The sequence below is a fragment of the Micrasema longulum genome, unplaced genomic scaffold (genome assembly GCF_059751315.1).
Source record: "Micrasema longulum isolate JH-2025_06_02 unplaced genomic scaffold, ASM5975131v1 h1tg000049l, whole genome shotgun sequence".
NCBI lineage: Eukaryota > Metazoa > Arthropoda > Insecta > Trichoptera > Brachycentridae > Micrasema > Micrasema longulum.
The window spans coordinates 451,420-473,300 of record NW_028277256.1 but is presented as its reverse complement, the minus strand read 5'-3'; the positions used below and the strand labels follow the sequence as shown (position 1 = coordinate 473,300).

General features: G+C 32.6%; 1 protein-coding gene across 2 annotated transcripts in view; it reads left to right on the top strand.

Annotated features, from left to right (window-relative positions):
- Positions 1 to 21,881, top strand: part of Cht6 (Chitinase 6) — a 224,199-nt gene that overhangs the window by 137,889 nt on the left and 64,429 nt on the right. The window contains exons 9-19 of one of the 2 annotated variants that reach the window (XM_088229146.1): positions 542 to 647; positions 766 to 930; positions 1,140 to 1,264; positions 2,464 to 2,586; positions 4,177 to 4,460; positions 4,736 to 4,841; positions 4,937 to 5,072; positions 5,936 to 6,031; positions 6,228 to 6,434; positions 8,386 to 8,517; positions 8,609 to 9,164. In XM_088229146.1, coding sequence (XP_088085272.1) covers positions 542 to 647; positions 766 to 930; positions 1,140 to 1,264; positions 2,464 to 2,586; positions 4,177 to 4,460; positions 4,736 to 4,841; positions 4,937 to 5,072; positions 5,936 to 6,031; positions 6,228 to 6,434; positions 8,386 to 8,517; positions 8,609 to 9,164 — 2,036 coding nt within the window. Of the gene's footprint in view, positions 1 to 541; positions 648 to 765; positions 931 to 1,139; positions 1,265 to 2,463; positions 2,587 to 4,176; positions 4,461 to 4,735; positions 4,842 to 4,936; positions 5,073 to 5,935; positions 6,032 to 6,227; positions 6,435 to 8,385; positions 8,518 to 8,608; positions 15,019 to 21,881 lie in introns of those variants that run through there. The other variant, XM_088229138.1, reaches the window with a different exon arrangement.

The following is a 21,881-nucleotide window of genomic DNA, read 5'->3' as shown; positions in this document are numbered from 1 at the left end:
CAGAGATGGACAATTTTCTGTTATTTTATCAATGCAGAAATTTTTATTCAAAAATCGGCTGTTGTTTCTTAACTAAACCCAAAAATAACCTTCTTAGTTGTCATGGCACTAAATATTGTTATTACAAGTAATTTTATTATATTTTTAAATAAAAAATAAATAAAAGGGAAAACAAACCTTTGTTGAAACTTGAGATTTAAAAACGGCTATGAAATATAAAATAATTACATGTCTGATACACATCTTTACATAATTCGTGAACTTTTTGTCAAAATTGCACTTTTATTCCTGGAAAAGCTTGCTACTGAAATGGAAAGGTCTGAACGTTGTTGTTATACATTTTGTACTAGCTAAAGGTATTAATGTCATAGATTGACTTCAAGTCAATAGTCTTATAGTTCCAACAACTTACCGAAGTACTCATATAATTCCCAATTTACTAAATTAAACTTTCCACCACCGACGGTTTTTTAAGTACGTCAGTTGTCAGAAACCGAATGCAACTATTATGTAAAATAAACATCTAAATTGTTTGTTCTAGGTATCATGTTTTGGTCTATTGACAATGACGATTTCCGCGGGAAATGCCATGGTAAACCATATCCTTTGATTGAGGCAGCCAAGGTTGCGCTGTACAAAAGTTTGGGGTAAGATTTTACAATTCAAATAATAAACATTTTAGTAAAAAAAATATTACAAAATTTATGTTGTCGATGAACATTGAGTTTCCTAGAATAATTGTGAAAATATATTTGTTTTATACAGAGTTACTGAGAAAATCCCAGAAAAGAAGCCACTTACCACAAGAAAACGTACGAGGCCTTCCAAACCATCAAAAACTAGTGATGATGATAAGGATCTGTCTAAAAATACAATCAGAAATAACAAGAAGAAAAATAAAGATGAACCAGAAGAGGAAGCAACAACGAAGTAAGAATAAACTTTGTTAAGGGTTTAGATTAAATAAAGCTCAGTCATCAGTTTTGTTCGAATGGCATTGAAGTTCGGTTTATTTATTTTTGTATGTGAGATGATTTTTTAATCTCTATTTTCAAAGTAAAATTAATTATGATCCTAGATACAAAATAAAAATTGAAATTTGTTTGATGTTCTCACTAATACTAACACTGACTTTATAGGTCTACCAGAATCCGCCAGAATCTCATTAAACGTGGAAGTAGTACAGCAGCTCCTCAGGCAGCTTCAACTCCAGATTGGGGACTCAACACTCCAGAACCTCCAACTACTCCAGACCCTGGAACAGGTACAAATACATTTTTTAAACGTAAATAATATTTCATCTACGCTTTCGTTGTATATGTCGCAGCCATTTTACTTTACACTCAATACTACTGGGAGAAAAAATATGGCTTTATGAATAAAGTTAATGAATTACCTTATTTTTATGAAGAACATACCTGAAGACCCAAACAAGGAAATACCTACGAAACAATGTGTTGATGCGTGTGAAGCTCGGTTAGGATAGGTTGGGTTATTTTAGTTGTATTTTCTGCTAATTTAATAAAACAATTAATAACGAAGTGAACATTTTTCCCTTTATAAAAATAAATACTATTGTTATATTGGTCACCTTTCCGTTTTTTCTAAAATATTTCAAATCTTTGTCAATTTACAAAGCGGCTAAATGTGTTTAGCCAAATGTTGCCAACATGGTTAATCGTCGTTCAGCCCTTTTAATAATATGAAGTCGGTAAATAATTTAACAATAGTCCTTAAAATAAAGCTTGATTAGAATAACATTTGTCAGAAAAAGTGACGACATAACTTTGTAGTAACGTCTAAGGAGTTAATTATATTGACACACGAAAAATCATTCGTATCTGGCGTGTTAATTTATTTTTTTAATACAATGCTTGACATATAAATCAATATAAATATATAAAATAAGCATTCAAACTAAAAAAAAACTAAAATAAACCTATTATTAACGACGTTCTTACAAGGTTACATCATTTTGCAAAAACGTTTAGAGATGGGACAAATTGATCCATGTAAATTGATCGAATAAAAAAATTATTCATTTGATGTTGTTCTTGAAAAAAGTATAAATGTCTTTTTTTTGGTGAATAATTGTGTTAAACACACTATGATAGGCTTGTTTTTGTGTTTTTATATCAATTTTCGGAAACAGAATTTCATGATTGCATGAAATAACTGATAAAATCGATTTGATCGGTGATCAGTATTTTCCCATCACTAATGAAATTAGTTTGACAGCTGTCATTCTTATCAAGCTATATTTTAAGGACTATAGCTTTTATGTATTCTGTCTAAAATTACAATCCGGTGGAAAAATATATAAAGAACACGTTTATTATTCCTCTAGTATGAAACTATTTTTTAATTCAAATCCTTCAGGGATGTGGAATATTTTTAAACTTGAATCCTGTGTTTTTATACAGTTCCTACCCATATAATGACAAAAGCTTATTTTGTTTTCAGATTTCAAATGTGAAGAAGAAGGTTTCTTCCCGCATCCTCGTGATTGTAAAAAGTACTTCTGGTGTTTGGATAGTGGCCCCTCCAATCTTGGAATTGTGGCTCACCAGTTTACATGTCCGTCTGGTAAGTTAGTTTGTCGTGAGCTTATTCCATATTAACTTCATATGATTTACTTTAATTGAAATAGTTTTCACTTTTCATGCGTCTTTTGTAAATTATATGCATGAGATAAAATTAAAGAAAAACTCTACTGAACGACACAAATTACATGCCAATTAAAAAACAACATTTAAACCTATCTCAGCATTTAATTAAAAATAAATAAATGTGTTTATAAATAATACAGACTAACACATACATTATTATTTGTAGTGCTAAATACTAAAAGATGGAGTGATTAGACTAAGATAAACCGAGGTTTACTATTTGAACGCAAACCTCAGCTTTAGGTTTCTAAAATGGTTTATAACGAGAAAATTTATAACATGTCCCATTAAAATTATAAAAACAAAACACATATCAGGCACAAGAGAAAGATGGATGCTGTAAACCCTTCGAGTTTTTATTTAGATAATTTTGCTTTTAATTTAATCATTTCCTGTCTTGTTTATAATATCGATATATTTAAAGGTTACTATTTATAATGTAATTGCAATATTTCTTTAATCCTTTAGAATTAACAAAATATACAATATACAATGTACGAACCAAAAGAAACCGAACTAATATTTTTTCAAATATTTAATTTATTATTTTTAAAATCTTTAATGTTGTCTATTGGAGCTAATGTTCTTGTTCATTTTTTTATTTCATTGTTAAAAACATTTTTGAAACTAATTTTTGTGATGCTTGACTGCGCCTTCGTCGTGTTTATCTTAAGTTTATCAAAGTCAGTAAAATGCTTCCTTTCATATATTTTTCATTCAAGGGAATAAAAAAAATCGCAGATGGCTAGATCGGGTAAATAGGGGGGGAGAGGCACAGCGGTCATATTTTTTTTGTACAAAAAATAACGCACAAAGAGAGCGTGTGGGAGCGAATTTGGCAGTCATCCTTGTCATCCTCAAATCTTCACTTGCAATTCACTTCACTGAACTCCAAGTCCCTCCAGATAGCTCCGGCAAATTTTAACGTCATTTTCTTTGGTTCAGCCTTCGAAGGACCTCCAGAGCGTGGTTTATCACTAATTGACATTTAACGTCTTTAAAACGAAAAACCTCTGTACATTTGCATTTTCCTCATAGCATGGTGTGTGTCGGTCGTTAACATTTCAAGAGTTTTGACAAAAACGCCGAGCACACAAACTGTAACAAAAAAATTACACCGACCAAACGAAACCTTCTCTAGCAACGATACTTGGGATTTTGGATCCTATCAGCAGAATCTCGTACTACAAAAACAAATTCTGTAGTTATAAAATTAGTTAAGTTTCTACGTACAATAAGATCTTATAAGCACCTACTAACAAATGGCATTAATAAAAACCCGAAGGACTTACTTTTGTAATTAATCATTGCTGAATTTAAAAAAAAGTTATGATGCAATATAAATATATTTATGGTTCTTGTAATAAAAAGTTGAATTACAGTTCAAATTCTTAGAAATTTGATGTATTTTATCATATCTGTAACTTACTGAACATTTGACCCAAACATTTGTTTGAAAAATCCCATTTGATGAGATATTTGATGTTTGAATTTGTTGTTGTTTCAGGCTTGTATTTCAACAAAGCCGCCGATTCGTGTGACTTTACCAGAAACGTATTGTGCAACAACAAGAAAACCGCCGTGACCAGCGCTCCTCCGGCTCCCAGAACTTCCACTACCAGCACCACTGAGGCTCCATCGACTAGCTCTCCCACCACAAGCACGTCCAGACCGCCCTCCAACCTGGCAGCCCTGTTCACGACCCGTCGTCCTCTCCCGAGGATCACAGCAGCCACTAGTAGCACCACACTGTTAGCGAGATCAACAACTGCAGCTTCACCAGTATCTGAGGTGAAATGATTTTTATTTTTTTTTATTTTTTTGGAAAGTAATTTTTCTCGAACTCCTGCTTATTTGGAGCATATGTGCGGTTTGCAAACAGCCTCCAAGCATTTTTTGTGGTACTTTTCTGGGTGTCTTTTGCAGGGTTCAAAACCCAAAAAAAATTTGAAAAACAAATATTAGCGTTTTTACGATTTTCCACATTTATTTTAACATTGGGGCCATTTTCATGCACCATTATATGCCGAGAGGGAATGATGAATAACGATTTTTTGAATTTGTAGGAAGAATACGAAGACGAAGAAGATGTTGCTGTTGATATTCCCGAAATCGATTCCGAAGAAGATCCTAAAGTTATTAAGGAACTGGTCGATCTGATCAAAAAATTGGGTAATTTATCCACGAAAAATAGCTTAACTTATTCTTTAATTAGTATTTTTTGTGTTGTTTTTACAATTGCCATTTGTATTTATTTTTCTTTCAAGGTGGAATTGAACAACTAGAAAAGCACTTAGCCAATACAGCTAACAACAATCAGGGTACTAAAACCACGACACCTGCCACCATCTCAAGACTTTTGTACGAGAGAGTATTATCACAGGCGCGCCCTAATAGTGAAAGGTACCCAGCAAAAATTTTATTCAATAGTTAAATTTTCTGCTTGTTAAGTTAACTCTTAAAAGGCTAAGCAATACTAATCTGTGCAATTTCACAGCAATAACAATTATTGCAACTGTTCTAAAAGATAACTGCAGTTTCTTTAAATTATTACATAGGTAACACATTTACCTAATACACGTAACACTCGAGGATGCGTACACTCCTCGCCTGCTACGGTCTGACTTTCCGTCAGCAATTCTACAAGCGCACTTGCAGACCTCAATATGAAGACTAAAACTTGTCGCTCTCTCACAAGCTTTCCAAAACCTATTTCAATTGCATTCTACAAAAAATACTGATATTTTAGTGCCAAACAAAATATATCTGAGACGTTTTCCAACAATTGCAAGATTTCTCTTCCTCAATAAATTAAATTATATGTTACATCCTGGGACAAAAAACAATGAACTAAACTAGGATATTAACACTTAAGTATAGGACAAATGTCCGGTTCTTTGAAATATTATATAAAAAAAATATAAGGGTACAACAGTAAAATAAATATCTCAACTTCAGAAGACAACATTTAAAAGGGCATAAAACAATAATTCACGATATATGACACTTTTGAAATAAACATGTTGCAAAGCAGAACAATAACATACGAAATTGCTAGTCTGTATACAAAATTAACCAATAAAGCGTTCTTTGTAAAGTATTATTTTAACTCGTTAGTAATTTAAATGCGTGCTTTACAAAATGTATTATTTAATAAACGAAATATTGATCAATTTAGTTTTGGCCCCAACACACATAATTCGCAACCAAGCTATGAAAAATCCAATTTGTTTTTTTGAGATGGTAAAATAAATATTATATTTCAGAGTTCCACCGCAACTTAACAGCCGAGGTCCCCAATCTGCAGGTTTAGTTGGCACAGGGGACGAAAAAGATTCCGGTTCTCGAAGAGAAAGGCCACAGTAGGTTTCATTTTATGATTGCTATTTTTTTACAAGTTGGTTTAAAATCTGTCTGAATTTTGAAGTAAGATTCTGATTTTTGTTACAATTTCATATTCAAAACATTGGATAAAGTAAAAAAAACTCTTTGAGTGCTGAGCTTAGTTTTAAAATATTAAGTCTAACAGCAGTGTAACCTTCCATCAATTTTTTGAAGGTACACGACTATCAACAGACGTCGACCAGTAACGACTACTGAAGAAGCGGAAGATGAGTCCATCGAAGCTTCCGATGAAGAAGAAGACGATGACCGACAAGATTTTCGAAGACCCTCATTTACGACATCGAAATCAGCGCTACCGCAGTACGTCAACATTCGTAGAGCACGGCCTTCTACGTCCACCGAACCAGAACCAACAATTAGGTGATTAGCTCTCCATTATTTACATTTTGATATTCAAAAACGTTATCTCATTTAAAGTAAAAGAAAATACAACTGCTGAGTTTTGAAAATAAGTGCTTAAGGGAGAACATCAGGTTAATATTAAAGTCCGAGAACGGACGCAGCAGCCTCCCATAATGAGGGTCTTGCGGGTGCGGCGGTGGACTTGGCTTGGACATGTGCTGCGGAGGCCGCTGGAGAGCCTCAACTCAAGTTGTCAATTTTTTACAACTCCGGGTTCTTGCTGACCTAGGAAACCACCATCGACGATTTTTTGGCTCTATTTAGCGGAATTTAAGAACACGGGATTGATGTGGGAGGAGACGAGAATGCTGACTGGCGATAGGGTCTCCCGGAGGCGTCTGGTGATGTCCATGTGCTCCACCTAGAGGAATAGATGTGGGAAAGAAAAAGAAATACATGTATTGCATAGAATTAAGAATAGTGTAGAAATTGCATACGCACATCAAACAGAAGGCGACTAAACTACTCATTAGCTAGTTGGTTTACGTTTCGACCCATTACTTTCTTTGTAGACGTCGCTCAGTACGCAACTCCTGATTTTAATTCAACTATGCCGTGTTGTGTCCTTTTAAAGTGTAGAAATACTGCTAGGATCTTAAAAAAAAACAGGATGGGATCACATTTCATGTGTAATTAGCAAATGAATGTGTATGTAGCAAATGCATTGCTTAAAAATTGAATTATTTTTCCATCTGTCAGATTGTCGAAGAAACAAAATGAACATTTTGTTAGTGTTGCCAGGGTAGTATTTTTTTTTTACCCTACTTTGCTCATCTTATGAGAGAACTAATGAAAATTGGATCTCGGATTGAACAACTCTATCGTGGACATTTTACCAAAATTATCTTTAAAACATAAAATATTATTTAACATGGTATAAAAATATCCGTTTTTTGTAAAATGAAATTTATTATATATTTTAAAATATTAAATGTCAATAAATATTTCCGCGTGCACAACAAAATCTTAGAGAACCTTACGTTTGTATTATAATTATATTTTTTCCCATCGTGCAACATTACGCGGCGACATCACAAATGCGCGCGGCGAAAGGGGCATAATGGGGAAATTATTGGACACAGTCCGATGTATTCAAATATAATTCTACGCTCCTTCTGGACTATTCTTAATTTATGGTAGAGAGGAATTATATATATACATATATATAATTCCTCTGTACGTGTGATGTCATTGAACTGCTTCTAAATGGTTTAACTGATTTACAGGCGGTTTTCATATAAATATAGATATTTGCACTGTGCGTGTTCGTAGATATTAAAATCTTCAATCTGATCCTTAAAAAAGAAGTAAGGAGCATAAATGTTTTATTCATCGATCTACCAGGGTTGCATTCGAGGAGAATGCATTTACAAAAAATGGAAATATGTTGTTTTTTATGCATGAAAAAAGTTTGTTTTTGAATGTTTACAAACAATATTTGTTTTTTGTGGATCTCATTAAGATTTTTTCTTTAAATTTCTTATAATTTCTACCTGTTTATTTCTTTTTACTGGATTTTTGTTAATACTTAAATAATTCATCATAAACAAGTACCTAGGTATCTCCTCATCAATAAAAAGTCTTTTTCCAAAGTAAATAGTAGGCAAGACAACGTCTGTCGGGTCCGCTAGTATAGTATATAAAGTTAAAACTATATAATATATTATTATTATAAAATAAGTAAATTATTATGAATTGTTATACAATAATTAATACTACAATACAATGAATAATTAATCGGCCAAATGGTGAATGTTACACAGTGGGAGTGGCTACTTAAACTGGCTAATAACAGGTTGTAAGCCCTGTAAATGCCTATTTTCCATATTCCCTTCTCAAGAACGATTTCCTTTTCTATTGTGATAAATGTCAATTGATCAATTGTTTACACAATAATAATGATTTTTAGGAACGCCTTATTTGAACGCGATTCTTCTGAATCTACGTCGGATAACAATGATGTCAAAAATGGAGTTCAAGGTTTTGACGCTGCTGCTATTAGAAAATTTAGGCCTGAATCTCAAGAAGTGACAACATCCAAGTAAGTCAAGGCATTAATTTATTATGCTTTTCAAAATATATTTATTTAATTCCTCGAATTCATTCATTAATACGATAAATCATATTTTTAGATACAAGAGTATTCAAAGAGTGCGATCTTCAACAGTGTCAACGGTAAAAGAAGAAAAAGAGGAAACTGAAAGATCTACAGTTTCATCACATGAGATTTCCACCGAAGTTCCCGTTACCTTTTCCCCTTCTACTGAGTCTTCTGTTATGACATCTCCCAAATATGCGACTGTTTCCCGTTTCCCGAATACAAGTCCACCCGCTATCGAAACGACTACCACATATAATCCGAATGATGTTACTGAAGTCAATGATATCAATGTAGATATTGCTTCCCCTTCTTTTGCCTCTGAAAATGGAATTATCAAGAATATTGATAGTTCTTCAGTTTTAAATTCTCAAATAACCACCCTTTCTAATATCCCAAAATCTAAAGACGATTCATTAAATTCTGTAAGGCCTACCCCCGTAACTTATTCAACTGAAGTAACTATTTCGGAAGAACAAAGTTCTTCTACCCAAAAGGTTCCCTTGTTTGCCAAACGATCACGTCCCACGACAACCACCACAACGGCTAACCTTCCAGACATAACTGAAACGACCACATCCTCAAATAAGGTGAGTTTTGACAGGAAATATGCTAGTATTAAGCGCACTCGAGTATCCGCCTCGTCAACTACTTTATCACCCCTGTTAGGAGCACGCTTAAATAATGATATTGTGTCAGAAACCGGGTTGGAAAATAGCGAAGGTGAAGTAGGTCTAGATAATGTTTTAGGTGAAACCAACGAATCTCCTTCGAAAGATAGATATCGTTCTAAAAATAGAAAAATACGTTCAACTACTCCAGCGAGTGGCGAAAATCAAAGCTCAACCTCTGATGGCGAAGAAGCGAATTATGGAAACAAAAAATTTGTTCGCCCTCAAACGAGATTGACAGTTAGGAGACCAGTGACTCCAAAAAATAATGTTGTCGAAGAAAGAAATAATCAAAATTCAAACATTGAGAATGACCCACCAAGTTCTCGTAGATTTACTTCAAGAAAAACTTATTATAAGGATCAGTCATCTTTCAGAACACGTAAATTGAATGCTGAATCATCGGAAAATAATGATTCTGAAATTAATGCTAGTGAACCTGAAAATCAATCAGAAGTATTGGAAACAACATCGAGAAGGCCGCAACCTAGGCGTCAGTTTAGACCGTCCGTTGATAGTTTTGATTCTGATTTATCTTCATTAACCGCATTAGATTTTTCTAGAAAACAAACTGATACAGAATCATCTACTGGAATAAGAAATTCTCAGGTCAATAGAAGGTTTAGACCATCATATACAACTAAAGAGCCCGTTGAAGATTCTATAGATAGTGATTCTTCTATAACGCCTGTACTGAGTGAAAAGAGAAGAACTTACGTTACACGTGGAGGAAGATTTACAACAACGCGGTCAGTCGTGACTGATTCCGAATTAGACCAAAATGCTGAAGCATCAGAATCTTCAGTCATTCCTAGGGGCAGGAAGATTAGCTTCACTCGATTTACTCCCAGACCGTTCGCTCGAGTAACTACAAATACAGATGAAAATTTGAGTGAATTAGATTCTGATTTATCAGAAGATAATGAACTAAATGCAGAAATACCATTTGAACCAAAAACCATCGGATCTGCTCGTCTTACAGCTCCCGTTATAAACGTTATTGAAGAAAAACAAAAGAAAACAACACCAACGTCTATCCCCATAGGGTCCATCAATGTTACTAAAATTATAAATTCAAACCTTCTATTAGGTCAAACGAATAATAAAAGTGGTATTCTTATTTTACGAAGACCATCGTTGCAGTCTAGCAATGAAAATACTCATACAGATGAGAAAGAACAAATTCAGTTATCGGAAACCAATATTGATGAAGATAAAAAATCGAATGTTGCAAGTAATAGTTCAGTATTAGAGCGTCCAAGAAAACGAGTTTTAGTAAAAAAATTGCGTTCGACAACATTATCTGATGTTTCAACTACAGAAGGAACAGTATTTGAAGCAAATAAAGTAACAAAACGCGAAAACCTTATTGATTCTTTTAGCAGTGATAGTGGGAAAAATGAAACAGGAAGGTTACGTGTTCGGAAAGTTTTAAGGAGGAGACCCGCAACATCAACTACGAATGTAATACAAACTACTACGGAAAACATGCAGATAGATTTATTACAAACAGAAAAGACAAGTACCCAAAATATAACTAATGATACTCAAACAAATCCATTGCCCAGAATTAGAAAAATAATACGGAAGAAGTTGAAACAAATTCCAGTTAATGATCAGAAAGATGATGTAATACAGCCTGACCTTGAAACCGAAAAAGAAAATACTCCTATCTCTAATGACACCACCAGTACCAATAAAAATATCATTCCAGAAGAAAGCTCTACTGTTTATGATAATTTAATCACAACAGATTTAATAGACCCAGATATTGAAATAGAACAAACTACTTTACCATCTTCCACAACTCGTTTAAGATCATCTTACAAACCACCTAAAAGGCTTCTTACTCCTTTATCTACATCGGAGGCACCATCAACAACCCCAAAAGTATACAGCAGACGTTACAATAATGGTCCTTATACAACTCCTATCTTACCCTCTGAAAGAGAACCAAATGTTGTCACTGAAAATCCTCGTTTAGAAGGTTTGACCAGAAGACCAACATTTAGCGTAAGACCTTTTGGTAAGCGACCATTTACTTCACCTCGCACTACAACTACTGATGAAGATGAAGAGTTGAGTAATGAAGAGGTTGAAGATAGTAATGATGTAGATGAAAAACTTGTATTTGTACCCGTTGACAAATTATTCACTCGAGGACCAGTCTCTAAACCTAAAGATTTTGAAACTTTCAATAAAGACAGTGATGATGAAGAAAATCGCGAGATAGAAGAAGATTATAATAGTGAAATTGAAAATGAAAATGACCAATTAAATAAGCAGTCTACAACTGTACGGCCATATAATAGATTTACATCATCACAAAGACCAACAACACCAAATCGGCCAGCACTTCCCAGTGGGCGATTATCAAATCGACCACTCGGTTTTAATCGCCCACTTGAGGCAAACCAGTCAAACGATGATGGAAATAGACGTGTTAATCGTCCAGTACCTTTTCAACCAAACAAACCAACCCGTTTTGGATTAGGATTAACTCAAACAACTCCAGAAACAACAAGTAAGGCTGCAATCCGAAAATTCACTCCTAATCGTCCAACATCCGAAGCGGCTCAAATAGAAGTAGATAAAGAAGCTATAAATGCCAAACATAAGCAATTATTTAGTAATCCGAAACGGTTTACAACTACAACACCATCAACACCATCTGACGAAACAACCGGTATTGAAGAATTCACTACTCTAGAAAACTCAGATTCAACAACTTATGTTGGAGAAATTCATGAAAGTGATACTGATTCTAACGGTGACATCAATACGACCGAACAGTCGGTTGTTGCTGAAACAAGTACTACTTACGATTTCGGTGTTACTGAAATTATTTCAACGCGTATTCCAGAAATCCAGTCAACAATAGCTGGAGACTTCACAACATCTCAAACAAGTGCTGGTATAATAAAAGATTCTGAAGAAAATGAAACAACTTCTACAACCGAACCGCATCATATATTTGCAGTTAACTCTGGCCAATCCCCAGCAAATAGCATAATTGGAGAAAATGACGTTTCTAGCTTAGATTTTACAACAAATTCTTCTTCGTTAGAATCATCAACCGAATTATTTTATGAAAATGGTTCAATCAAAACAAGCTCACATCTGGATCGTCTATTTTCTGTTAGTCGTGTAGTCGAAGTTTCTTCCAAACAAGAAAAACATAGATTAAATAGTAAAAATGAAAGTAGATTGATTGAGATTGGAGAAATTAAGCAAGAGAAAAAACCGATGCTGGACAAAATCGGTGAAGTAAGCAGATATACATTAATCAAAATAGTTGAAGGAGATATTCCAAAGTATCTCACTAATCTAAGTCGGGAATATCCATCTGATAATCCGCCGTTCAATCCTATAAGGATAGATGAAGCTAGAAATGCTAGAACGTTGAATAATTTTCATGAATCTGGAAAAGAGCAATTAATAGCATCGGAAAGTGTAAATGCTGCATACAATCACAAAAACGGATACATAGATTACGTAGAATCATTTGTAGAGAATGAAAATCAGGAAATTAAGTTGAACGAAAAAGTGTTTGTTGTTGAGAGTACAACTGTTGTAGAAAACAATAATTCAACGTCATCAGAAACAAATGTACCAACAACATCAACAGAAAGATATTTTGTTCCGGGAGCTGTAAATTTAGAAGAATTATTGCACCCAAAAAGTGACTCTTTAGCAGTTAATAAATCTGGAAATCCTATCGAGTCATCAACCATAGCGCTAGAGGGTTTGTTTAAGTCAAATGTAACAATTACTGGGAGACAGGCTGTAATAGACCTAGTACCCGGTCCTCAACCATTCGTTGTCTATGCAGCACCTCAGTCATCAACGGAATCTATAGTAAATATGACATCAAATGTTACCAATGTCGATTCGAATTCAAATGATACTACTAGAAATACAAATGGGAGATCTATAATGAATTTTGTTCAGATTCAAGTTCTTCGACCAGATGAGGAGAAAACCTTGAAGGAAAAAGAGTTTCAGGGTGTTCCAGCTGCTATCGATACTTTGATAGAAAAAGACAAACCTATTGTATCACCTATCACAATAACGATAATAAATCAGACGGAAACTGAAAGGAAGACCGATCTCCCAATTGTTCAAACTAGTACTAGCACAATAACAACTCACGAGAGTAGTAGTGTGACACCACAATCGACAACAGTGTCAGATGTGACATCAAAAATAATTCAAGTGTCAATCGAACCTATCCAATTAGCTACCAAAAATGAAACAGTGTCAACAACGGAAATCAAGTCTTTATCCTTATCTAATTCATCACTAGAAACGACCACTTTACCTACGGACTCTAAAATATCAGTAATAAAAGTCCAACCTACTACGGATACCAATAGTGCCCTGTCAAATTTCACCACAAAACGACCAAAACTACCATACATCAGACGTTATCAAAGTAACCAACCAAAATCCAGTAATATCACTAGAATATCAGCTTCTCCGGTAAGTCAAAATGCTCCAAAACGCACTTACAAAAGTTCTTTGGAAAGCAAAAATGTTCCCTTCACGACGCCTAAATATAATAGAACTAATAGTTATACTTCTGGAAAATCAAGATTTAGTGCAATCAGGACGCAGAACGTTCCAGTCGATACTAGAAAACAAAAGAATGAGCCGAGTAAATTCAAACCCGGCACCTCCACCGAGCAACCTAAAGTATCTTCAAGTGTTGACTCTAGTAGAAGAGTGACAATAAAACCTTTCAGACCTTCTATCCTCCGCTCTTCGCTGTTCGCGAGAAGAACCACAACAGAGCCTACCACACAGGTCAGTGAAGAATAGTCTCTCAGAGACCTGACTGAATGGGTAGAAATAAAAAGTAACAATACCACCCCTTGTTTAACTCCTCCATCGGCCAGTAAAGTATGACGACGACCCATACAAAAGGCTCTTTCGAAAAATTTAGAACTCCGCTTAACAACACTCAAAAGTAATGCATGGTTATCCAATCCAACCAACCGACCCTGGGTGTGGCCTAATAAGGTGAGAACGCGACATTCCGGAAATGTCAAAATCCCAAAGCTAATTGTTATAAACATTTATGATAACACTTTCCAGTGCGCGAGCACTCTGTGTCATATTATATTGCGCGTAAGTTTACGCAAATGCAACATAAAATAATTGTAAATACATCGATCAAATAAGTTAAATAAGGTTAAGTTTTAAATATAAATCATTATGATACCAATTTGAGATTTACCTTAAAATCATTAATATCTTATTGTACTTCGCCGTTTGTACCCCATGACACATTATATTAGTTAAGCATGCAAATCCTTTCATTTTCCATTTCCACATTCACATAATGATTGTATATATGTAGCATGTACAAATAGAACACCACAATAATTATATTAAGTGAGATCTAATGGTTTATCTGGCATGTTATTTGGTAGTAAATTATATTGTAGTATGGAAATAATGAAAACGAGATAACCAATACGTTTATTTCTTTACCAGTAAAAAGACTTAGTTTATTTTAAGTTTAGAATCAAATTTAAAACAAAACAGTTTAAGCGTATCGGTTATCTATTTTTAACTTTTACATTTAAAAAAGGATCAAATAATGATCATTTAGCTTTAAGATATTGAAATAATTAGAAATTAAGTGTTTTCGTCATTATTTTAAGAATTAATCTAAGTTACTCTAACAAAAATGTACCCCGTTAAACAATTTGTACCTTTATAATATGTTCAAATGACAAACAATAAATTGTTTTAATTTTACACTGAAGGGGCTTTTAAACAACTTAAAATTAATTTGATTTTGTGCTCTACAATTACCGGTAGTAATTATTAGAGAGAAAATGTATTGTGTTGATGAAACCTGCTCCCTGAGTGTCTTCGCAGCTAATGGTGAGTCTTTTGCTTTACTATATGTTTTATATTATTGAGAGTTTTTAAACAATGATATTATTTCATGCTTATTTTTATTCGATTTAAAAAAATATATTTTCCACAAAAAATGTCTTAAAACGAGGATACACATAGAATTTTTGTTGCATTTTTTGTTTGTTTTTTAAATTTTTGTCTTACAATTTGTTTATTCTATTTATACATAGGTACACATACTATTATTCTCTGATAAACTATGAAGGTTTTTGTTGATAACATACATAGAAAATTATTTTTCTTTTTCTCTTTAGACTTGTTCTCTCCATTGCTGGATACAAACGTCTCCATTCCTTCCTTTTTTTTTATTACCCATGTTTTACCGGCTTTCGAGGCAATATTATCTACCGATCTTTTTTGTGGCCCTCCAACATTTCTTTTGTTTGCCCATGGTCACCACTCTATTATTCTGGGTGTCCGTCTGCCATCATTTTGCCTCGCCAAATGTCCTGCTCACGGCCATTTTAATTTTGCAGTACGATCCACGATATATTCGACTCCGGTTCGGCGCTTTATTTCTTCATTTCTTATTGTCTCTTAGGCATACACCGAGCATCTGTTTCTTCATGAAAATTTTAGGTAGTATGCATTTTATATAAAGTTTATATTTGAAGCATTAACTTTGTGGTTATTCATTATAATAAAATAAATCAAACAACTTTGTTTTAAACCACTAACTTTTATTTTTCACCGACCGGTTTCAAAGCAAACAAGCTTCTTTGTCAAGATTTAGTTACGTAACTTTTTTTACACCCTATGGACATTTATTATCGACGTATCCATTTATTTTTGTTATTTTGATAAATAGTTTATTATGGGAATTAAGACCATCTAAAAAACCCGTAAAAGCACTTAGTTTTATCTGCGTCTTCGGACGTACAGTATACAATTCTTATATCTATTTTTTTTAAAGTTAAAGGTATCAACACAGAAAATTTAATTCTGATACCATTTCTTTAAAAAAAACAATCGAATTAGTTCAGTTTTTGGAAAACGAGACAACGTAACATCGATTTTGTCGGTTTTAGTTAGGCATAATCAGTCCGGTGTGCAGTTGTCTTTTTTGCACGGTATCGGGAAGACATTTGTGAGAGAGTGAGAGACAAAGCATTATTTATTTATTTATCCTTTTTTTTTTCCATTATAAATTATATTTAATAATAAATAAAAGTTACTCGTAGACTTATTCATATAAATTCTCAGCCACCGCGTCTCCTCTAAACTTTTTGAATGAATCGTGTTTTTAAATATATGTATTTGTATACTGTAAGCATTAAAAAATATACTAGGTACATTTATAAATAAAATTTGTAAAATTATTCATTTTAGTCAACGCTAAAAGCAAACGCCTAATCCATCCAATTATATTAGCAGCGCTGTTTAAGAAATTGCGTAGTACCAGGCGTAAAACATTAAATCCTCAAACGAGCACAGTTCTACCGTAATGTTACATAATATAATTTGTAAGCAATGTATTAAACTGTTTTGGAGTAAAAAAATATTATTTTGATAAAACATTCAAGTTTATTTCTGTAAAATATTAATGAAAGTTCATCGTCAAATTTAATATTATAGAAATAAAAGACGAGTGATATTTCAATCCACGAAATTGAAATAACCGGTGACCTGTTTTATCGATTTCGTGACGTCTTTAAGACTGGCATTTTTATAATAAAATGAAATTTATTTATGTAAAAACGGTATGGAGTTAGCAATCAAAATTATATAAGTAATAGTAATTGATTAAAATTATTTTTGCCTGAAGGACCCTTTTACAAAGGGTAATGGATTAAATACAAATAAAGAGTGATTTTTATAGTCTTTAGTAAAAGTTTATAAATTTTAAAGTAAGAATGCCAATAATTTATCACAATTAAAAGCTGCATAACCAGTAAGATTTTTTTCACTAAATCCGATACTATTTTAAAAATTCACATATTTCTTTGAAACGCCATCAAATATCCTTATTTGAATAATAATGTTCATAATGGCAAATTACCTAGGGTATTTCAGTGATTTGATTGCATCACTGGAGTCTAAAATCGCTTTAACATGTCAAATACAAAAAAATAATTTGATCTTATAAAAACGGGATAAAAACACAAGTAACCGTTTTTCTCTAAATGATCTTTTTTGACTAAGATCACTTGTAAAAATCACCCTTCAAATGTCAAGGTAATGTTGTTTTAATATATTGTTGTGGGTCTTCTTTTTGATAAAATAAATTCTTGTTTTCCCCTTTACTCATTATTTAAAGGTCCTCCAAACAAAAATAATTAAATTCTATTACTATTGCAAAATTTTGAGTTCTCTTTATTCTGTTTTTGATAAATATATTATTTTTTTAAATAAATATAAATATATTTATCAAAATACATAATAGTCTCGAGGATGCCAGGAAATTTAATCATTGTTTTTCTAAATTTGTGGATTTAAGCATTACGCGTCTTTAATTTCTAAAAAAAATCATTTTGATTTGCCAATTAGCAATTTATTGACGAAGTACTGAAATTTTCATAAAGATTTTATTCAAAATGGTTTCTAAAATTAGCATATTTTTTTAAGAATTGTTTTTGCTTTTGTAAATTTAAGATAATGCAATTGTTTTATCAGAATAAAATAATATAAGGAGGCAACATTTACATTTTACGGATTTGTAATGTGCCGTTGATGATTATATTACGAAATTTGGGCTTTATCCATAATAATAATAACAAAAAAAGACGTATTTCATTTTAAAGGCACTGTAAAAAAATATTACAAAAATGTTAGAACATTAATTTTATAATAAAAACCGATTGAAAATGAAACTTTTTAATGGAAGGGAATCAAAAGATATTCTTCTGATTCATTTTTAAATTTTTGTCGGAAAATAAGGAACTAATTTTATTTCCCTGAGAGAAAATTATAATTCCGAGATTCAGTATTAGAGTATAAACAACTGAGTAGGTTTATACTCTAAGCATTTAAAAATTAAATCCTGCACGGGCAGAGAGTAAAAAGGGTCAGCACATATCGCAATAAATTTTTACGACTTTCAAACTTTTCTATTCTTGTTTTAAAAATTTACATCGAAGTAAGCAAACGCCCCGAATCAGGAGATAAAAGTAATTACGGGAAGATGCTGGAAGAAATCATAAATCATTACGCCGTGAAATGTTGGCTTTGAAGGTGGTTCTACACTGGAATATTTCCTTGTTCTTCGACTGGCACCTGAAGTATAAGACTGATCACCTTAGCTTTATGTGGCAAATGTTCCAATTACACAGCAGTTAGTGTACCAGTGTACAGTGCCGGAATTAAGTAAAGTACATCGGGCTTAAGAAAGAGACTGCCGGCGTAATCGGCAAACTGCGGCTTTGTAGAGCGTCGTCTTTGTCATACATACATGCGAACTCCTGGGACAGAGACGACGCTTTACAAAGTCGGCAGTCTCATTCTTAAGCCTGATGAATTTTATTTAATGCCGGGTACTTTAATGCACTATTTATAATCGTGCGCTGATAGGGGGATGATGAAGATCATAATAAATTTAGCGTACCAAAGTAGCAAATTATATTATGTTTTTTTATTACGGAGTTTTGTAAGATCAAAAAATTCTCAATCAAATAATATAGGAAAAATCGGGGCAAGTTGTGTCTTTCAGACATTTTTTTTGTGTTCGTTATATTCTTTCTCTTATGTTTTACAGAGATAGATATTTTATAATTTTATTGCCTATGGCTCACTAGTTTTTAAAAATTTTGAAAAAGCACCATTTTATTTTATAGCAATTTTCACAAAAGTTACGTTTTTGTCTACAGGTACACACATATGAGTGTACCTGTGGATACGTGGATTTTTTTTTGTGCCTTAAAAGAGTTTTAACAGCATTAAAAATCTTACATTGTCATAAAAAAAAACACAAAAAAATATGTATTGGTAGAAAGGTACAGAAAAAAAGTAAGAAGACGAAAACCAATTACATATTGTTTATATTTTGAACGTAGTTATAATTCATAAAATTCTTTAGAATTGGATTCCTATGAAATGGTATAGCAATTATGACAGAAAACTATCTTCATTTTCTATTCTCCAGAATCTGTCCACAAGTACACTAAAAATCTTTACACTTAATAGGCTTTTGAATTTGAGGTTAGAAGTATAACGAACAAATCCTTATTCAAATACAGAACATTTTCGACTATACATTTGTAATATACAAATAGTAAACACCCGATTTTATCATGTGGTAAACAAGTAGCAAATATGGCATGAAAACTTACTTTTTGTTGTAAATAAATTCAATTTTACATAAAAAATTACGTTATTTTTATTAGAACTCTCAAATAGTCCGGTGTTCATTGGAGTAATAATTAATACATTGCACCGGTACCTCTTTTTACACGGTACAAAAATAATATAAAACATTATTTTTTTTACTATTTAACAATGCGTAATAGTAATATAATTAATTATACTATTCACTTTTGAAATGCCCTCAATCGGTCTTTTACTTACTAGGCGCGTTAAATATCATATGAAAGTTTAAGTGAGTTTTTCTACTGACATTTCTTGGTGTAACTGCAATTTTAATTATAATAATAAAAATACTTATATGGTTTTTTTTATTTGTAATTTTTACCAGTGACCGGGTCTGACGATGTCGGTCACTGGTAAAAATTCATAAACAAAGTGGAATAAAACTACATACGTTTTTTTTATTATTACATCAACATATTACAAATAAGATGAAGAACATTTAAGAGAAGGTTATATAGAAGTCCAGGCATCTACAGGGCTTATGACCTGTCAATGGCTGGTTTAAGTGGCCACTTTACCCACTGTGTAACATTCACCATTCTGCCCATATTTGAACATCTGTATTCCTTTTATTCTTTCATCTGTTGATGTTCGTGAAGTTAAAGAGCTGAAACTTTTATTTATGCGGGTGAGATGCACCTAATTGAATTATTTCACCTACATACTAGGCAACAACTGAAAATGTTGTTTTTTCAGTTTCTATATTTCTTCATGGAGAGCTATATATTTCACCAGCCATTGACAGGTCATTGCGTGGAATTCTATATTACCTTCTCTTAAATGTTCTTCATCTCTGTTCATATTAATATAAACAGCTCCCCAGGGAGTAGAATCCAGTCTTTATTATTATAATTAAAGTTAGAATGAATTATATTTTATTAATATTTAAAGCATTAACTTTGTGGTTAAACATTTTACCAAATGTTAAAGACGGTACGTCTTGAAACCGGTGGACTTAGGAAAATTGAAAAGTGGTTTTATACAAATAATTAAGTAACATTAAGGGAATTATCTTTGTTACGATTTTTTTAAATATTTTGTGGTCATGTAATATTTTTCAATAAAATTAAGCCAAAAACACATGTCAGGTACTGGTTCTATTTCACACGCATCTGCAAACTTGTAGTTACAGTCTGAAATACGTGTTATGACGTCACTCTAAAGTGGCTACCATGTTATACATACCTGCGGCCGGCACTTACATAAGTCTGTTTGACTTTCTCTCCGTTGCCCCGAGGCAATCCTTTCCAATAATAAGATGATCTCCATACACCCAGAATCTCGGCGTCTCATCTCAGAATTTATGTACCCAGTAACAATCGACTATTGTTTAATAATTTTATCAATTTGAAAGTACTCAACTTCACATAGCAAAACATTCATTGAATTTGGCGAAATCCGAAGCGACTAGGCGTGTGGTTAAAACGCCCAAGCGGCCATCTTCTTTGAACCTTTGAATTGTATAAAATTGTTGAAGTTGTATTTAAATAAGATTAAACGATTTACAACTCAATTATTTTCCATATTATTCTCAGTGCCCAGCTCTGTTGTTTATTTCACAGAAACAAATATCTGTTCAAAAGTTTTGTTAAGTCGCGTTTTTGACATTTCATTCGTAATTAGGTAGGTAGACGAAATTGAGACAAACATGTTAAAAAAAAAAAACAAATATTGTCTTAAAAAATACCCAAATGCGATAAATAAATGGCAGTTTACTCGTTTATTCTCAAACCGTCTTTTTTTTAATAAAGCGTGCATGAATTTTTTAATTTTTTTATTAATGACCGTAGCTAATTTGTGCAAAACGTATAACAAAGGAAAAATATATTATAGTAGAGCATAGTAAAGGGTAAGCATATTTAAAAGGTTTTTAATTTTATTAATTTTTTATTTGAGATTGTTTTTACATAAACTTTTTCTGAAAAATAATTAACACGATATCAAATTAAAATGTACTAAAAAATCGGCATTAAAATAATTTTACGATAAATCATTTTTTTATAAAAAATAAAAGATTTAAAAAGAAAATCTGTACGTCGCGTCAGTTCGCCTATATTTTTATAATAAAATAAATGTAGTTATGTATTAACAAATTACAACAGGAATGGAGAATACCTTAAATAAGGGAATATGGAAGTCTAGGCATTTACAGGGCTTATGACCTGTCATTGGCTGGTTTAAGTGGCCACTTTGCACACTGTGTAACATTCACCATTTTGCCCATGTTTGAACATTTATATTCCTTCAATTCTTCCATTTGTTGATTTTAGTGAAGTTAAAGAGCTGAAACCTTTATTGTTGTGAAGAGATTCAAGTTATATATATTTTTCATTTAGAAAACTATCCGGTTAAAAATATAACTTTAAAATGTTTTTAGATGACATTGTAACGACGTTTTGTCAA